This window comes from Oryctolagus cuniculus, chromosome 2, assembly GCF_051225735.1.
Source record: "Oryctolagus cuniculus isolate XC-2025 breed Fujian yellow rabbit chromosome 2, ASM5122573v1, whole genome shotgun sequence".
Classification (NCBI taxonomy): Eukaryota; Metazoa; Chordata; class Mammalia; order Lagomorpha; family Leporidae; genus Oryctolagus; species Oryctolagus cuniculus.
In genome coordinates, this window is record NC_142868.1 from 151,306,727 (window position 1) to 151,325,037 (window position 18,311).

The 18,311-nt window shown below is 37.0% G+C and overlaps 1 protein-coding gene across 14 annotated transcripts in view; it reads right to left on the reverse strand.

Moving 5' to 3' along the window:
- CCDC85A (coiled-coil domain containing 85A) overlaps positions 1 to 18,311 on the reverse strand; it is a 226,294-nt gene that overhangs the window by 3,100 nt on the left and 204,883 nt on the right. For 3 of the 14 annotated variants that reach the window (XR_016229357.1, XR_016229360.1, XM_017340756.4), the window contains one exon: positions 5,931 to 6,050. The exons of 6 other annotated variants lie outside the window; for them this stretch is intronic. Coding sequence is in view for 5 of the 8 variants with exons in the window: in XM_017340756.4 (XP_017196245.3) it covers positions 5,931 to 6,050 (120 nt within the window). In the remaining 3 variants the exon portion in view is untranslated. Of the gene's footprint in view, positions 1 to 2,517; positions 2,617 to 5,930; positions 6,051 to 9,041; positions 9,177 to 18,311 lie in introns of those variants that run through there. 5 more of the 14 variants (XM_051838767.3, XM_051838776.3, XM_017340754.4 and 2 more) reach the window with 4 other exon arrangements.

Sequence of the window (18,311 nt, forward strand, 5' to 3'; positions counted from 1 at the left end):
CCAAAGTGCATTTCCTTAAGTATGGAACACAGTGGGTCTTAACACAACTGTATCACTACATTGTCAAAGTCAACTCTTCTAGAAGGCAGAGCTCTGAAATAAACCAAGGATTCAAAAGTAGACATAGTGACTTTTAAACTAAGAAAAGCAAGCTAAGAGACTAGTCATGTATTTCAGTTGTCCTCAGGGAATTTTCAAGAGTCTACTAAAAACAATATAGATTCATTATTCCTTAAAGGGAAGTATATTTCCATATCATAGTTTAAATGGTCACCAACCAATATGATGGTGCTATGGATAATAGTCTCTTCACTATATAGATGGCAACAATTCATCTTCAGGATGAATATCAGAAACTATGGCAAAACTTATATTATCTTAAGCTTTATACTTGTACAACATTATAAAAGCAGATTGTTTTTCCAATAGGAACTCCATAATGTTTGCAGGTTTCTAAGAAAGTACTTCCTTGTAACCTGCAGTTTTCTTTATTCAGATTCCAAGTATTTCTGATGTTCATATAGTGGTGACATAACTGTTATTTTAAATCAACTTTTTTTTTTTTGGCTTTTAAATTTTTTCATATAAGTCATTGTTTACATTGGTTTTCATTTATTTTCCTCAAACTTTGGAGATGAAAGATAAAAGTGAACAGTTAGTAAAGATATCCTACAGAACATTAAAAGGACAAGATTTCAACATCCTGAAACTATATTAAATACTAAAAAGAACACTACTGGATGGTTATTTTTGAAGCATTTTTGGAAATATAGGTGAACAAAAAAGATTAACAAAAAAACTAGTTAAGATCTAATCCAGTAGTGGGTTTCTTCTGGAACAGAGACATCTTTTCTAAGAAAGGAAAAAAGGGCAGATGAAGGAGAAAAACTGTGGGATTTCTTAACAAATTCTGAAATTAAACTCAGTGGAGTTGGTCTTCTATAAGACACAGAGGAAAGCAAAGGGAAGTGCCCAGATTTACCACATTCCGTAAAATGGAAAGAGGTGGTTGTCAATGGAAATGAGGGCATAATCCCAACTTCACTGCTTATTAGAAAGTCTTTTAAATAACTTAATTTCAAGGGAACTTGGTTTCTTAAAAGTAAGGGGTGCATGTTGGGGGTTCTTACCCAGAGGTACATTTCTGAGTTGCTCATGGTCTCATGTTCTTCTACTCTTTTATGGCCACTGATCCCATTTTTGTTCCCTAACACCTATTGCTTGAATTTTATTGCTCATCCCATAGTCAACAGATGGGAAGAAACAGGCATTTTTAGCAATTTCACTTGAATTTTAAAATTTATCTGAGGGAAACAGTCAAATTAGCACAGCACACGTTGAACAGTGGTGTGTTTAGGGAATTATGGCATCTAGAACTAGTGATTCCAGGAAAACAGACAACAAAGGATATGCAGGAAAGAAAAATAACTTGAGAAGGGTCACAAAAGAAAAAGCAGCCACAACACAGGTAAGCAGGACACTAAAACTGTCACCCCAGCAATGTAAAATGCCTATGGCATTTATTATGTAACAGTTACTAAAGTCCAGAAACATCAAGAAGGTAGATAAATATATCTGAGAAAAGCTGGTCCTACTATTCCTAAATCTAGTGGGTATTTCTAAGTAATTTTGATAAAGTAGTGAAGAAAAGAATCACAGGATAAACGTATAAGGCTACCTCAAAAAGTTTATGGAAAATATGTATTATGAAACATTATGCCAAGATTTAAAAATTTTGCACCTAAATATCTTTTAACTCCATTTTTCCATAAACATTTAGAAGTACCCTCTAATGCCCCATAAAACCAGTGCTTACAGATGACATTCTCTACAGTATTCCATTTAGCTCTTTACAGCTTCACAAATTGTGTTCTTAATTAGGCGTATTCCATGCATATCATGCCAAAAATTTAATAAAGGATTAATAAAATCCAAACTATATTAATGATTACACTGGATATGCATCAGGTAAAGAGCATTTTTTTCATCTTTTTACTATTTTGCATTCTTCCTGGGTATATTTCTATTTGTGTAACTGCTTTGCTGCTTTGAGTTTGGGTCAACCACTGGATGCGAGACATGAAACACACCTATCACATGTATTAAGAAATAAGCCAGTGTTACCAAGTGAGATATTGACTTCAATAGTTGCAAATAAATCTGAAGAGGCTCTATTTTATTTAGCATCAGTTTTTAAATACTGACCTTTAAAAAACCCTTCTTAAAGATTTCATCAAAGTTAGCAGTACATATTTTAGGCAATAAATTAAATACTTGGAAATGTTTATAATTAATTCTGGAATAGATAATTGGCTGATAATCTCTATCCTGGATATTTTGTTAGTAAAACTGCAATAAACCATACTGAAGATAAGATCAAGGGGAACTGGTTCTATTATTTTCATATAAAACAAAAGCATTTGGTCAGCATTTTAGAAAGCAGGTATCCATAAAGCAGTAACTAAGCTATGATGAGGCTTTCAACACAGAATACACAATAAAGCACATTAAACTTACATTGCACATTTCTCTGACTATAGCTTTTTCTGTCTCACTAAGGTCATGTTCATACTCTTTACCCTGTTGACGATCTATAGTTTCCTGAACATCCAAGACCTGGATTTGTTGAAAAACAAAAGCAAATTTCACATGAAAGAAACAAACTTGTTAGTTATGATAAAACCATCAAGGAACTCCACTTTGTAAAATCTTTACTTTTCTCCATGTCTGCACATCAGAATGGATTAGCATATAGCAAGAGCTTTTAAAAGCAGTTGATTGTCCTCAAACTTATCTGGAATGGATTCTATGATATTTTTGGATAGCCACTAAAAGCAATCCACTACATCACTAATAACCACTTGAATTCAATCATGTGTAAAATAATTAGGTGCATTTAATTTGGTTATTAAGATAGTCTAATAGTATGAACTATTTGGAGATAATCAGTAAATCTCACTCCATTATCATGGTAAGCAATGTCGTTAATCATATGTGCCAAACAGTCCAAATGATATGTAGACATGGCCTATATAAAAGACTAACAAATGATGATAGTGACAAGTGGAACTAGTCAGAACCCAAGAATATGCCCCAGACAACTACTGACCTCACAGTTCCTGCCTGTACAGCTACTGGGGCCTACGGCAGAGATGGCTCTTTCACAGTAGCAGAGAGAAATATTGGCATTTTATACAAAAAACATGTGAGCTACTTTAAATATTTTTCATTAGAGCAATGTCCAGAGATTCAAAGCTCAAACAATTTTAGAAGTCCATGTTCCACTCAACTAAATTAGCCCTAAATGGATACTTTCTATAATAGGAAAAGGGGCAAAACTTTGGCTTTGAGAAACCGGAGTACTAATATAGCAAAAATAATATTTGTGCCTTAAGAGCTTCTAGAGAGTTCACACAGCTAAACTACTTAGTGTTCTATTGACCTCGTGGTCAATGCTGATGTTGATGACAAAACTTTCCCCTTAGAATTTGTTCCAATAGACAACTGGACCAAAATAAGCAAATTCAATACCTATTTGAAGTGGGAGCTTTGTGTCAAGTTCATAGATACCAAGACTGACCACAGTTTAATCCTGCAGTGCATAATCTAATTGATAAACTGCTCTCTCATTCAGAACTCCTAGCCATTATTAACAGAGAGGCATCACTTCCTCAAAGTCAGGATAGCTCATTTTACAGCCAATTCACAAGTGTTACATACTTAGAGGAAATCAGTGTCTGTGCTCAGTGAATATTCATAGAAAAGTTAAAGAGCTCCTTAAACAAGCTCATTTTCTTGCAGATTTGATTTGTAATACATCACAAGTATGTACTTCAAATCCGATAATTTCTAAATGAAAGGAAGCTCCAATTAATAGTTATCATGAATTTTAAAGCCACAGAAATATGGCGTCATTTCAACGGAGCTAACTTCTCCCTCTGACTTACATTTCCTCAAAAACCATGACCATCGAGTTTGTCAAAGCCTAGAGTTTTCTTTGAAACTCATTAGAAAGTGAGAAACTGAGCCAGTTTGATTTATCCATTTCTAAACAGAATAGTGTTATTATATAAATCAACTCAAGATAGGTAGCTTTAAAAAACAAAATGTGTCAAGTGGCCCCATTTTGTTTTACACTGAGATCCTCCTAAGATACTTTTCTCAACGATTATGTTTGCACATATTTCCATTTCATGGCACAATTAACTTATGGAAGCAAACACATTTTACAGTGGAGAGCCCCTAGTTATCCAGTAAAGATACTCAATTGCTAAGAATCGCCCATCTGCCAACCAAGGGCACTTATCTGTTCTGATTATAACATTATCTGATCCTCTTGAGACAAAATTTCATATGAAAATTAGAGAATGAATTAGGACAAAAATTGAGCTTTTCCTTGCCCTACCTCCCTTTGGGCGACATTAACAGTTGCATTGAGAAGGTTCCACTGCAACTCCCTATGTCCCATCAGATTCAAAGGACACATGCCACCTAAAAACTCAACAGGCCACAATTGCTTTCAAATATCTTTAGTGGTAACAAAGCATTGCTTTTGGAGTATGTGCAGACACTATAATACTACAATATTGAAGCCATTCTCTGATTCATTTTCCACTTCTAAAGTCCTTTCCAGATAGCTACTGCCCGATTCATGTTAAATTTCATACAAATACTATTGCAGAGAGGAACTGGTTCACTAGTGGGTGAACCAACATGTACCAGGTGCAGAGAAGTGCCCATACTGTTTGTGCCTTCCCACAGATTCCTCTCATTCAATCTGAATTATCCCAACCCAGACAGGAAATGCCAAGTGCATGGCCACTGGCCACCAGCATGGTCCTACCTTCCCTCATCAACAATCAACGTTTTGAGAAAGTTAAGGCATTTTACAAAAACTAAAGCAAAGTATATTAAGGGAGTTAAATGTTCTGTTAAAACTAAATCCTCACAAAATCGAACATATTGGGGTTCCTATCTATTTATTTGCTTTACATATGTCAAGGAAAGTGTAGGCCACTCTAAAAAAGTACATCTGATAAATCATTCTGAAACTGAAACCATTTGAAGAAAGGTTGTGAAATGCATGTGGCAAAAGCAGAACTGAGGCACTCTACCCACTTTACAGCTCAAAAGGGTACACAAGACCACAGGTAACAAAGATAAAGCTAAAGGACAATGTTTCATGCTTAGGAATTGATAAATTTCTAGTAGCTGGCTCAAGTTCCAAGATGGTTATTACCAGGATCAGTTTCTCCTCTTAGGTAAACAAATAATGTAAATATTTACCTATTAATTTTAGGTATAGCACTGATTGAGAAGTTAATTATTGGTTAAAATTGATAAACAGTCAAGATTTCTATAAAATCATTGCATAATCTGCACTAAAGGCCAAAATTAAATGGGATTTATGTATAAGACCATGAACTCTTTCCTAATACTCTATAAAACGGCAAAAATTGAAAACTTAATTTAGTAAAGGAAGGTAGGTTTTATTTTCAGTACTTTAAGTTGCACAGTATACTTCCATTGCATAAAGAAAGACACAATGTCCTTCTTTATTTTGACCAACTATTAATTCCCTACACTTGAAGACATCCATGCTACAAACATTACACAGAATTTACCTGTAACAATATTTTACATACAGGGATACACATGCATGTCAGACTTGAACTTCAATGCAGATCAGTATGAATCACATTACTCAAAACAAAAATGATAAAACTAGAGAGGCACCCATAAGTACTCGAGCCCACTTTTTTAAAAACAAAAATCATACTTTACAAATTAAGATAAAAATGTTACACCATACAAGGTCAAAAAAATAAAGCATCTATGGATAAAGAAAGACTGTGAAGACTACCAGACTACAGCAAACAAGCCACGACACAACTGAAGTTCTGGATAAATGGTTGCACACAGTTGGTTACCTTAAGAGAATGTACCACAGGTTCAGGCTGCTGAGAAGGTGTGGTATGTCCACTGAAGCTAGCAGGAGAGTTGGGTGAACTGTTACTCCCATCAGCCCCTGATGACAACCTAAAAGAACCCTTAGTAGAAAATCAACAACTTTGTTATTAAAACAAAAGTCGTTTAAAACTATATAGATGTCATTCAATATTAAGTTTCACTGCCAAATGACAATTAGTCATTTTGTTACTTTTTTCTAGCCTGTCCTGCAATGCTATCAACCTGTTAAGTGGAATACACTTGCTGCTGGACTGGCAAAAAGCTTAACCAAAAGTCATCTCTATGCATGTCCAGATGTCATATCTGATTTAGCAAAGAGCAATCCCCCCAAAGGAATGGCCATTAAGAATATTTCAAGAGTGATTTTTGAGACTTAAAGATACTCAAGGATCAGGAATTTTTGAGTTACACCACAGCTGAGTTAAACATGCTCACTCAGCAAGCCAAATGCCATATTCCATATGTATCAGAAAATGCAGACACATCACATCCTTGCATTGTTACAAAACTCTTAAGAAAAAAAGACCTACAGTAGGGCATTTTCCAAGGAGATTTAACCAAATTTGACAACAATTCTTCATTTTCTGGCCTTTTAAAAAATGAAACAAAATATACAAATTACCTATGTTTATCCTAGTGATTCTTCAACTTAACTGGTAAGAAATGAGAACACAAGTGTGATCAGTTTGACCTTAGTGTACAGGGGACTGTACTTTTTCAACAGGTTGCTTGGGGGAAGACGATGGATCAGTGGGGGGGGGAGGGGGGAGGATACTAGTCACCAACTCTTCCAGAAATAGCAATCAAATTGGATTTTTTTCCAAACCAGCTTTTAGGTAAATCATTATACTCAGAGACACTGAGAGATTTGATCCACAGATTTTTCTCCTAATAGAGTAGCAACTGCTTTGTTGGAACTGACTCCATCAATCCAATCCCCTCAGTAGGAGCCACTGAAGGTATATCACAAAGGGAGAAACAACAATGGCTTGGGATATGAATTTGAACTTCTACAATGTACATGTGGGGAATGGGAGGGAAATGCTGCACACAGCAATAGTTACAGGTATGGTTTGTATATAAACCATGCTATTTATAAAATCAGAATCAACATTCATTTTTAAGGAGACAATTATTGATTCAATTTGGAAAATTTTCTCCCTTCTCTTGTTGCTGTCATTTCTTGTTCAATCAAGTCCTGCCCCGCTCAGCACTCAGGTGGAAGGGAACTTCTTCAGCTTCTGTCCTCCCTTACTGCTAACAAAGTAATAACAACTGGTGGCATAGCATGGCTGATCATAACCGTCCCAATGACAAGCTCTACTTTCTGGAATTTCTAACTCAGACCCAGCCAGACATCATAATGCCTGATGCAGATAACTAAGGGAAAATGTTTAAGATGTAAAGGGGGAGACACTTTGTCCTGCCCCTACTCCCCAAGTGTGAACAGCTTCTTCCTCTGTAGAGATGAAATTGTACCAAAACTCAGGAGTTACAAAGGAAACTCTTCTTCTTTTTCTCTACTGGTCCCATCCTTATGAACTCTTGCACAGACTTCTGAGTATTTACAGAACGCACTTCAGCCCTCTCCTTTGAGACCCAGGAGAGCAGCACCATTTTCCCTCTGACTGGTCATCTACTTCAGAAGCCAATGATCCTTCCCCTCTGGACTGTGCTCCATCCAGTTCTTCCTTCCCTTTCTTTACAGCCTTTCTGTTGTCAAAGTTTTCTTTGCAAATTTGGCAAAACGGCAGGCATATCAATGCTAGCATGTCTTAGTTTGGTCATGGGGCCTCTATCTTTCAGGGTAGAAAATTTCTAAGATCAATGTAAACAGCCTCTTTAAACCAAGTCATCTGGGCAATTTTGTATCATTTGTATTTAAGGAGAGTCCTGTTTTGGCCACACTTACTCAGAAAAAAACCACTCATTTATTCAAGTAGTTTCTTAAAATAAAAGGCTACAATAGGCTCTTTGCTGGAGTATACAGTGTGTGTGGGGGGGGGGATTAAATTTCTATTTCTAATTAGCATTAACAGTTAATTAGGACTAGATATCAACCAGAAAATTGAGGTTTTTTACTTTATGCTCTTTGTGAACTACAAACGTGATCAAATGCTTGACTGGTAAAGTTTAGCACTAACAAGTGCTAAATAGTTTCTTAGAACAAAAGAATCCAGCACCTCATTTTATTAGACCTCATTTAGTGCCATAGAATGAAAAGTTTGGTTTCAATGTGCTCAGTAGAATAATACCAATATTTAGGGAATTATTTAGGTTCAGTTGGCATGTACTCTCAATTGACTAAAACATTTTCACTGAACACCAAATGATCTTAAGCAGTACCTTTGAGTTTATTTCAGTAATACTAAGTCCATTTATGTAAACTGTTCTTGGCTGACTCAGGAGACAGGAAGTTTAAAAAGAGCAAAAATCTTAACAGAACTGGAGATGTGGACTCCCAATTTGAGTTGCCTTTTTTTTAATATTTTTTTGAGACAGCACATTTTTAATTTTCATTATTGTCAGAGGCTTATTAGCTCCACTAAATAAAGAGTTCAACAAATAAAATGTAAACAGACCCTAACACACTGAATGTGCCCGATACCACCTCATCTCAGAAGCTAAGTAGGGTCAGGCCGGGTTAATACTTGGATAGGAGTTATTTTCAAGCTACACATGACCACATGTACTACCTCTTGCTCAGTAGTCAATTGGAAAAGACAAGGTATAATTTTCCAGGCTGCTCTAGAAACATCTGAGGTGTTAATTTTCATGGTCACTGACCTTATATATTTCTTTCATAAAAGGTCCAAGGTACCTTTGTTCTCTCCATTTGGAGTTGCTCAATTTTTACCTCCAGGTTCAGGAAAAAGGACACTGAAGACTAATATCAAGGAGGTCAAAGTCTCTCCTTCTCCCATCCTTCCTCCCCAGAGTCAGACATCCAGCAACTTTCTTTCATGTGAATGGCCTTATTCTCTCCCCCACCCAGCATAACTGTTTCCTCTAACAACAGAAGCCATCTGGTTATGCAGCCAAGTGCAGCCAGCTGACTCTTCTTCACTCACCGGCAGAGTGGGCAGGCATCGTCCTATTCCTCGGCACCCTTGCCACCACTGCAAGACCCGCCGGGCTCTGGGCCCCCAGCCTTTCTCCATATTTGAGCTGTTTCTAGTTGGAGGTTGCCTTCTATTCTGGGTGGCCTTATATTTGGAACAACATGGTACAATCACTCAGAAAAATACTGTTTCCCAAGTCTCAATAAAGCAGATAGAACAAGAAGCTTAATGAAATGAACCACAATGACCACAATGGCAAGCTGTAACATGCACCTGTAGCTAGGGGAAAAATAAAAACAACCCACAATCCTATAGATTAGAGCTAATATTGACTCTTTTTCAGTTTTTGGCAAAATATGACTATATTCTCAAGCTATCAAAAAGTGTACTTGACAAAATTACCAAAAAAAGTAAAGTAGTTTAAACAAATTTAACTCATGGACTTTACCTGTGAGAAAGAGAATTACCATGGTCTTCCAAGTATTTAAACTGTATAACTTCCGAATTTAACAGAAACAATTTGAAATAGAATTTTGAACATATGCCCTTTTTTTTTAAGAAATGCAAGTTGGGTGTATATTTATATATATATATAATAAATATATATAAAGTATATATATATAATCTCCAAGAATACTGAGAAAAATGATACTGCATCAAATTCTCAACTAAATTTCTACACTTCAGTATGGAATGAACTAATTATTATTGTACATAGGAAACCTAATACTTATCAAAATTTCTATATGTTAACTCTACACTGTCTTCACTCATTGATATAACATCCTGAGATAAAAATGCAAAAAATTCCCTAAATTTCATCTTTTTCTGTGACCAAATGTTTATTCCTATTACATTGATCAGAAGCAAAATACACTTATCCTAACATGACTTTCTATTCCTGCCAAGTTTCAGTAATACCTTTAACTATGAATACTGTGTCTCCAGGATTAAGAACATAAAAAGTATTATGGAAATTTTAAAAAATGGTCCCAAAATTCCAGTGACTAAATGTAGAGGTTAATTTTAAGAGACTGTAAATGAAAACATAATGTTTTAGTTATGGCTGATTTATTTTCCTGGAAGTTAGTTCTCTACTGTAAATACCACTGGTCTAATTTTCAGTCTTCTGTAACTTATGTAGGCTAACCAATAAAGAAAACGCACTATATCCTGCATACAAATGAGAAGCAATGATGTCTAGCTGCTGATACCTATCAAACTCTTCTGCATCTGTGGAATCAGCACCATTTACCTATTAAATAAATAAATAAGACATACTCTACTTTTATAAACATACAAAATCATACATTTACATTTGGGCTATGATGAAAATTGAAACAATGCAAAACTAATTTCAACATTTCCCTATTGGTAATTATTTTACAAGTGTCTAGTCTATTTCCATAATCAAATGTTGTATCCAACAGCTTATAATATAGTGTACAGATAGATACAGGTGGCTTAAAATTCACCTCTCTCCAGCATCTTCACCTTTGCATTTGAGTTATGCAAATTGTTATAGTAACTTTTATAAATCAGCAGATTTTTCATCTAGATTGGGTTCTTTTCCATGATTTATGCAGCTCTCTGACCTTATGTGTTTCAGATTCAACAACCAGCACAGGAATTCCTACTTCCATTTCTTCATGAATCTGTGATAAGATCCTAATGCTCCATTGTAACAAAATTGACTACCATACCCCGAAAATCTAAGGTAGAAAACAGATTTATGCTGTGACAGAGTAAAATGATTATTAATTCATGAATTTAACAACATCGGTACAAGATGAAGCTATTGTGATGGCCTTTTGCTATTTCATGTTTTAGTTATAGTTTTTAGTAAAATTCACACTGGAAGTTTATATTTTATTTTCCATACAGAACGACATTTTTAAAAAGTAACGAGAACATCCTGGGTTTTCTTTTTTTTTTTTTTTTTTGCTTTGGCACATGAAGTAAAATAAAAGCAAAAAATAATCTTGTGTTTTAACTTTTGAGATTTTCAAAATATGTTCTTTTTGTAATAAAGTGAATATAGTACTTCTTTACCAAGAACAACTCTACATTCTTTCAATATTCCCACTATTATAAATTCTGATGAGATTCATAGGTATTTCTTTCCAAAAAAGAAAGACACTATTCACGACCATAACATAATATTTCTCTTCACAAGGGTATATAAGGGTCTTATCCAGTCCAGCCTTTTTTTTTTTTTTTTTTTTTTTTTAAAGATTTACTTATTCATTTGCAAGTCAGAGTTACAGAGGAGAGGCAGAGGCAGGGAGAGACAGAAATCATCCACCTGCTGGTTCACTCCCCGAATAATGGCCACAAAGGCTGAAACTGAGCCGATCTGAAGCCAAGAGCTTCTTCTGGGTCTCCCATTAGGTTGCAGGGTTCCAAGCACTTGGGCCATCTTCCACTGCTTTCCTAGGCTATAAGCAGGGAGCTGGATTGGAAGTGGAGCAGCTGGGACTTGAACCAGTGTCCATACGGCGTATTGGCGCTGCAGGCGGTGGCTTTACCTGCTAAGCCACAGTGCCAGTCCCCAGTCCAGCCCCTTTTTACCCTAAGCTTTATTCATCATATAAGCAAGAATGGCCAATAAAAGAACAGTCTTCAAAGCAGAGCAAAATTCAGAGGGAACTTAAAGTTTATATTTTCCACCTCTCAGAGCTGTTGCTTCATTAGTGTTATGATTTGAACAGGATTTTGTTCCCCACACTCACAGATGTTTAAACCCTAAAGTCTTAAGTTAATGATTAACAGAGTAATGGTTGATATTAAGGGTAGATGCTTGGTTCAATTATGGGTTCTTATTTGATTATGAAACCTTTCAAACACGGACAGGATTGGATGGGATTACTGTGTTACAGTGAAACCCCAATCGATTCATGCTGGCTTTACGAGAAGAGGCAACAAGGATGGTATCTGAAGAACGGCTCCCAGGTTCCAGGCTTGTCATATGATCCTTGCTCCTCCTGTGCTTTGCCCTCTTCAGATGCCAGACTATGAGACTGCCTGCTTTTTAACTTTGAAACTCCAAAACTGTAAGCCGAAATGAACTTTATGGCTTCCTAAGTATTTTAACTTCCTGAATACTGGAGTACTGAAAAGCTTACTAATACAATTAGCTAACCTAACTACCCAAGTTAAACAATTACATAGCTTTATGAAGAAAGAAATAGCCACATAGAACTGGGTTCCATGAGACATTCAGTCATCTACTTGTCATTAAATTGGGATTGTTTTTGAAATTTATCAAATTGTCCAAAATTTACATTATATAATTCCTATATGTAATTATGCAGTGTGCATCAATAACAAAAGAAATATACATACTGGTAGGTAGACAAGTAAAAGTCAAGAATTAAAAACCAGGGCCAGCTTTGTGGCACAGCAGATAAAGTCACCACCTGGGATACTGGAATCCTGGCTAGCTCCACTTCTGATCCAGCTCCCTGCTAATACACCTGGGAAAGCAGTGGAAGATGGCCCAAGTGCTTGGGCCCCTGCACTCATGTGGGAGACCTGGAAGAAGCTCCTGGCTTCAGCCTGGCCCAGCCCAGACCATTGCAGCCATCTGGGGAGTGAACCAGTGGATGGAAGATCTCTGTCTCTCCCTTTCTGCCTTTCAAATATATAAAATAAATCTTAAGAAGAAGAAAAAATAACCATGAGCCTAGTTAAAAAGTTACATTGCAATTGTATGCTACTCCACAATTTTTATTCTTCCAAAATTCTGAAAACCTTTCTAAGAAGGATACTGCATAGTTATGTAAAATAAAGTACTTGTGAAATCTGTGAGGAAGAAAGGAAAATGAAAGCAAAGTCCCAAAAGGAAGGGAAAACACACAATCCAGGCTGTGCTCAGGCCATCACAGTCAACCTCTGATGCCATACACAGCAGTTCCTTCAGAGGGGGCAGGCATTCAGCCCACTGGTTAAGATGCCCATGTCCCACATGGGAATACCTAAGTTCAATTCCCAGCTCCGGCTCTTGATTCCAGCTTCCCGCTAATGCAGACGCAAAAAGGTAGAGAAAACCTGCTCCAGTAATTGGGTTCGTACCACACTAGATTTAGACCTGGGTTGATTCACAATTTCCTTGTTTCAGCCCCAGCTATTGTGGGCATTTGGAAAGTCAGCCAGCAGATGAGAGAGGATGTCATAGTTTGTTTATGTGAGAGGCAGCAAATGGGCAAATATACAATAACATTTGTGGGGGATGTCACTGTGGCATAGTGACATAGCCACTGCCTGCAATGCCAGCATCCCATATGGGCGGGCTTTTCCATTTCCAATCCAGCTCCTTGCTGGGGTGCCGGGGAAAGCAGCAGAAGATGGCACAAGTATTTGGGCCCCTGCACCCACATTGGAGACCCACATGAAGCTCCTGGCTTCTGCCTGGCCCAGCCCTGGCCATTGTAGCATTTGGGAAGTCAATCAGCAAATGGAAGATCTGTCTCTCCCTCTCTCTCTCTGTAACACTGACTTTCAAATAAATAAATAAATCTTTAAAAATAAAATTTTTGAAGAAGTGTTTCTTGTGGAAAATTGATAGAAGAAAAAATTATCAAGTATATTTATTGGAAACTGTGGGTAATAAGGAATTGGAAAATAAAAAAAGTGACCTCTGCTTAAGCTAAGAGATTATGAGTCAGTCTGATCTGGGGACTTGACTTTGCTGACTTTCAAAGGAAGAAGAAATGGGCAGATTAATTCTCACACAGGCATTTGTATGAGCATGGCATGAGCCAGAGCCTGTAGTGTCAGCACTTGTAGGAGTTAGAGGCAGGATGGTTCTCTCTTCACCTGTGTGCTTAAATTTAATTCAACCTGGGAGTTTAAAACAACCACTACATTGCCAACATTCTGCCCTCAAACTATGACTATTCCAATAGTAAACAGCTCTCATCTATTTACTTAAATACATACCAGGTTCCATAAGAGAACAGTTTCTCTTGCCTCTCTCAGTGGGTTCTATATACAAATGAAGGAAACAAAACCAATTTTGCAAAAAAAAAATACACATAACACCTTTTTTAATCAGTCATACTTAAATCAGTGTATCCAAAAAGTATGATTGTTCATTAATAGGAATAACGAAAAACACTAACATATATCCATTATTGCATGTTGTAAAAACACAAATCACAAAAGTATGATCACTCAATTTGATTGTGGTCTCTGTAATGGAAAAAATTCAACTATAAACCTGCTAGAAAAATTCTTTACAATGTTTCTTTTAGTATTAGAGCCAAAGTAAATTAAAGTTTGAAATAAAAATGCTTTCTGTTTTGTTTTCTACTCAGGAATAATGGAAGATGGGTATACTGAATATACAGAGATAAATGAGTGTTTATTTTCAGTTGACTAAAGTCACATTCATAAAATAATATTATAGAGACATATAAAATGTAGGTTTCCCACTTGGATTTAAATCAGATGTAATGAATGTGTAACTAATTTTAGAGCCCAACCCTTTTATCTATTATGGGAAGCATGGAATCTTAAAAATTGATCAGCTTAGGTGGTTTCCTATTAGTTCAAGATGTTTAATTTTGTTCTAAGTCCTGAAGCTTGGTCAAACTGTCATACAGTGCACCTCTTACTTCATTAGAATGCATGGCTACTTTAGGAAGGAGAGGAGATGGATTCAGTCTTTGCTTATTAGAGGGCATGAACAGATGCTTTGCTTAATCTCATTAGGAAAATAATATTTTGTTCAGTTTGGCCAATCCTCATTCTGACACATTGGAGAAATGCACTAGCACATAAATAGAAGCTCAGATTAGAAAAGACTTGAAAGGTCACCTTGCAAATCCCTTCCAAGTGATTCCTGTGCATAGACTTAGAAGTGCTGGAGATTTCTGATTTGCTATAATGATAAATTATTTAGTTAGCTATATTAATAGAAAAGTGCATTTCTCATTTAAATTAATAAAGAATATTTTCAATACTGCTTAAATATTAAATAATTTTCTGTACTTACAGATATTAATATATTTATTCACTTGAAAATTTACTAAGCATCTATCAGAAGCAATGCCACATAGTTACCTATTTTAACAAATTTTGTTGGAGACACATGGTGAGTTCAAATCACATATGTTAGAGTCACACAGCCTGGGTTTAGATTCTTTATCTGACATAAATTGGGACTTCGGGCAAGCCATAGTACCACTCTGTGCCTCAGTTTTCTTCCTATAAAATGTGAATTAAAAAATGATACAACGGTAAATCACTCTATGGGTTTAGTAAGAAAAGTTCTAAAAACAGTGCCTGGGTTGCAAAAGAGCTCTGTAAGTATTTACTGTCACTATCATGAATGTTTTTGTTTTGCTTGTCAACACATTTTATAACTTGTCAGTTTACTTCCCCATGTTTTTTAGAGCAGTAGTCTTCAACCAGAGATCTGGCCCTGCAGGAGGGACAATTGGCAAATAAGTCTACAGATATTTTTAGTTGTCAAAGCTGGTTGTTTCTGGTGGTATTTTGTGGGTACAGGCCAAGGATACTGCTAAACATTGCATAACATACAAGACAGTTCCCTCACACAACAAAGAATTATCCAGCCTACAGAGTCCTTGATTTAAAAGTTGAGAAACCTTGATTTACAGAAAAAGAACTATGTTGGAAAATTGCAAAGCAAACTCTCGTAACAGCCCCATAGCAGATGATTTAAATGGAAATTTCCTGAACTTCAGTCCCTATGTGTTCTAAGGGTAAAGGCAAGATATGGAATGCATGCACCCCAAAATAGGAAACTCCTCTTTTTAACAAAAGGATTAGAAGTGTCGCTCCCCCTCTTCGTGGAGGAAGGACACAGGACCCTGCCTAGGCTTCATATCCGAGTCACGGCACCATTATGTCGCTCCCCCTCTTCGTGGAGGAACGACACAGGACCCTGTGCTGTTCTTTCGTCTGCTCGGCCCTCCCCGGGTTTGCTGCTGGTTCTTCCCGGGTTGGCTACCGTCCCTTCCACCTCCGTGGAAGGGCGGTTCCCCCTGCCACATTCCCCACTTCCGCGGGGGAGCGGCACACCGCCGGCCGGCTCTCTCGGGGGCTGCACAGGTGTTCCTTCAGATAGATGTTCCTCGTGCATGTTGTCTCTCTCCTCCTTTATAGTCCTCTTCCACCAATCCCAACTCTGCTACCCACACGCCGAGTACGCTGCTCTCCTCCAATCAGGAGCAGGTCCTGCTGTTTATTGGTTGAACTGGAGGCAGCTGAGTAGAAGCTGTTTCCTCCTCTCCCAGCCCCATATTGTGGGAGAGCAGATGCATAGAATAAGTCTTAATTCCAGTAACTCAGTCCAGTCCGGGTTGCTCCCCACAAGAAGTACTTAAAACATTCTTTTGTAACAACAACACCAGCAGAAAGAATACAAAATGGTCAGGGACAGGGCAGTGGTCCAAAGAACAGAGGAGTTTAAGAGAGAGAGAGAGAACACACTGTAACACCTTTAGAATTCAAAAGAAAACTGACAGGGCACTTTGTGGAAATTATGCAAAACAAAGATTCATTAACAACACAAGGAAAAGATTCTTCACTTAACTTCATTAGTCACAATAAGAAAAATAAAAATTTCCAGCAAATAAATTGGAAGGTCCCGACAGATGAAACAACACCCTAGTGCCAATGACAGCATTACGCAACATGCAGAGAAATCAGAAAGAAAGCTGGACCAGAATAGTGATCATTCTTTTCTTCATATATGGCTAAGGGTGGCAGTCTACCTACATATTTGCTTCTTCAGTAGGGAGAAGACTCCTCCTAGAGGTATGTCTGGTCATAACAGCTCTTAGTCACTAAACTATTACCTTTTAGGACTACCCTAAGTGCTGTCAACTAAGAGATTACTGGTAACTGGCTAATATGAACTCCTACTACATGTTGATACTTATTAAATCATTAATAGTGAGTATTCCATACATGTATATAAGGAAATCAACTCAATAGCAAGAAAACAACCACATTTTTAACTAGGCAAGGAATATGTACTTTTTTTTATTAAAAAAATCCAAATTGTTTATGGGTATATGAAAAAAAAAAAGCCCAACCTTGCCAATCATCATAAATGTGAATCAAAACCATCATGAGATCTCACATCTTTTAGAATGTCTAATATCAAAAGGGCAAAATTTAGTGTTGACAAATATGTGAAGAAAAAGGAAACCTTACACTTAATTGGTGGGAATGTGAATTCATACAGCCATTATGGAAAACAGTATGGAGGTTTTTCAAAAAATTAAACAGTAGAACCATATATCTGATCCAGAAATTCCACTGCTAGGCATAAATCTGAAAGAAATTCAATCAGTATGGTGAAGAGACATCTGCACTTTCATTCATGCCCATTGCAACAGTATTCACCATTACCAAGATATGGAATCAAGATATGGGGCACAATTACCACGATCTGGGACAAGAAAAACATAGGATCCAGAAAAGTATCAATGGAATCCAAAAAAGAAAGTTGCAACATGATAGAGGCTCCTCTGTTGATAACATCACTGGACCCATATTGCATTTCATTGAGTATCACCATACAGTATTCTAAAGTGGGCTTTTCACGAATGACTTTAAGTGACTTTGTTTTACTTGTCCCACACCGGTGTGAACCAGCATGTCTCTCTCCTACTTCAGTTCACAGAGCTTGAAATCTTAGACGCAATTAAACAGGATGGGAGCCTATAAGTAAAAGGCGAAAGATTTATATGATCTGAAGAGAAACCAGAGTATAGGATGGGAGCCTATAATGCAAGGCACGGAGCAGCAGAGGCTGAGGCTGAAGTGACAGGCAGAGGCAGGTCATGGAGAACTTTCCATGGAAATTTATTCCATGTGACCCATGGGCTGTATTAGAAACTACCTTGTGTTTTTAGAGCAATCTGAGCTTTAAAAGGAAAGGCTAGCTGAGATGAAGTTCCAGTAAGGAGATTAAATAACCTCAAGTGATGAGCGATAACTATGGTCTAGACAGCAAAATCACAGAAGGAATGGAAAAGATGATATTGATGGATTAAAGGATGAAATCTTGTGAGTCTCAGTGTTTGTTTGAATGAAGGCAGTGAAGTTGCAAAAGGAATAAAGAATGGCTCCCAGCCTTCTGGCAAGGTACCAGCTAAATGGTCGTGCCATTAACCAGGATAGGAAATACCAGGAAAGTAACGTATCTAATTCCTTCCTCTGATTTTTAAAATCAAGATCAAAGACATGATTAACAAAACAAAACCCTGAAGCATTCTTTCTCACAGATGCCCTCCAAAT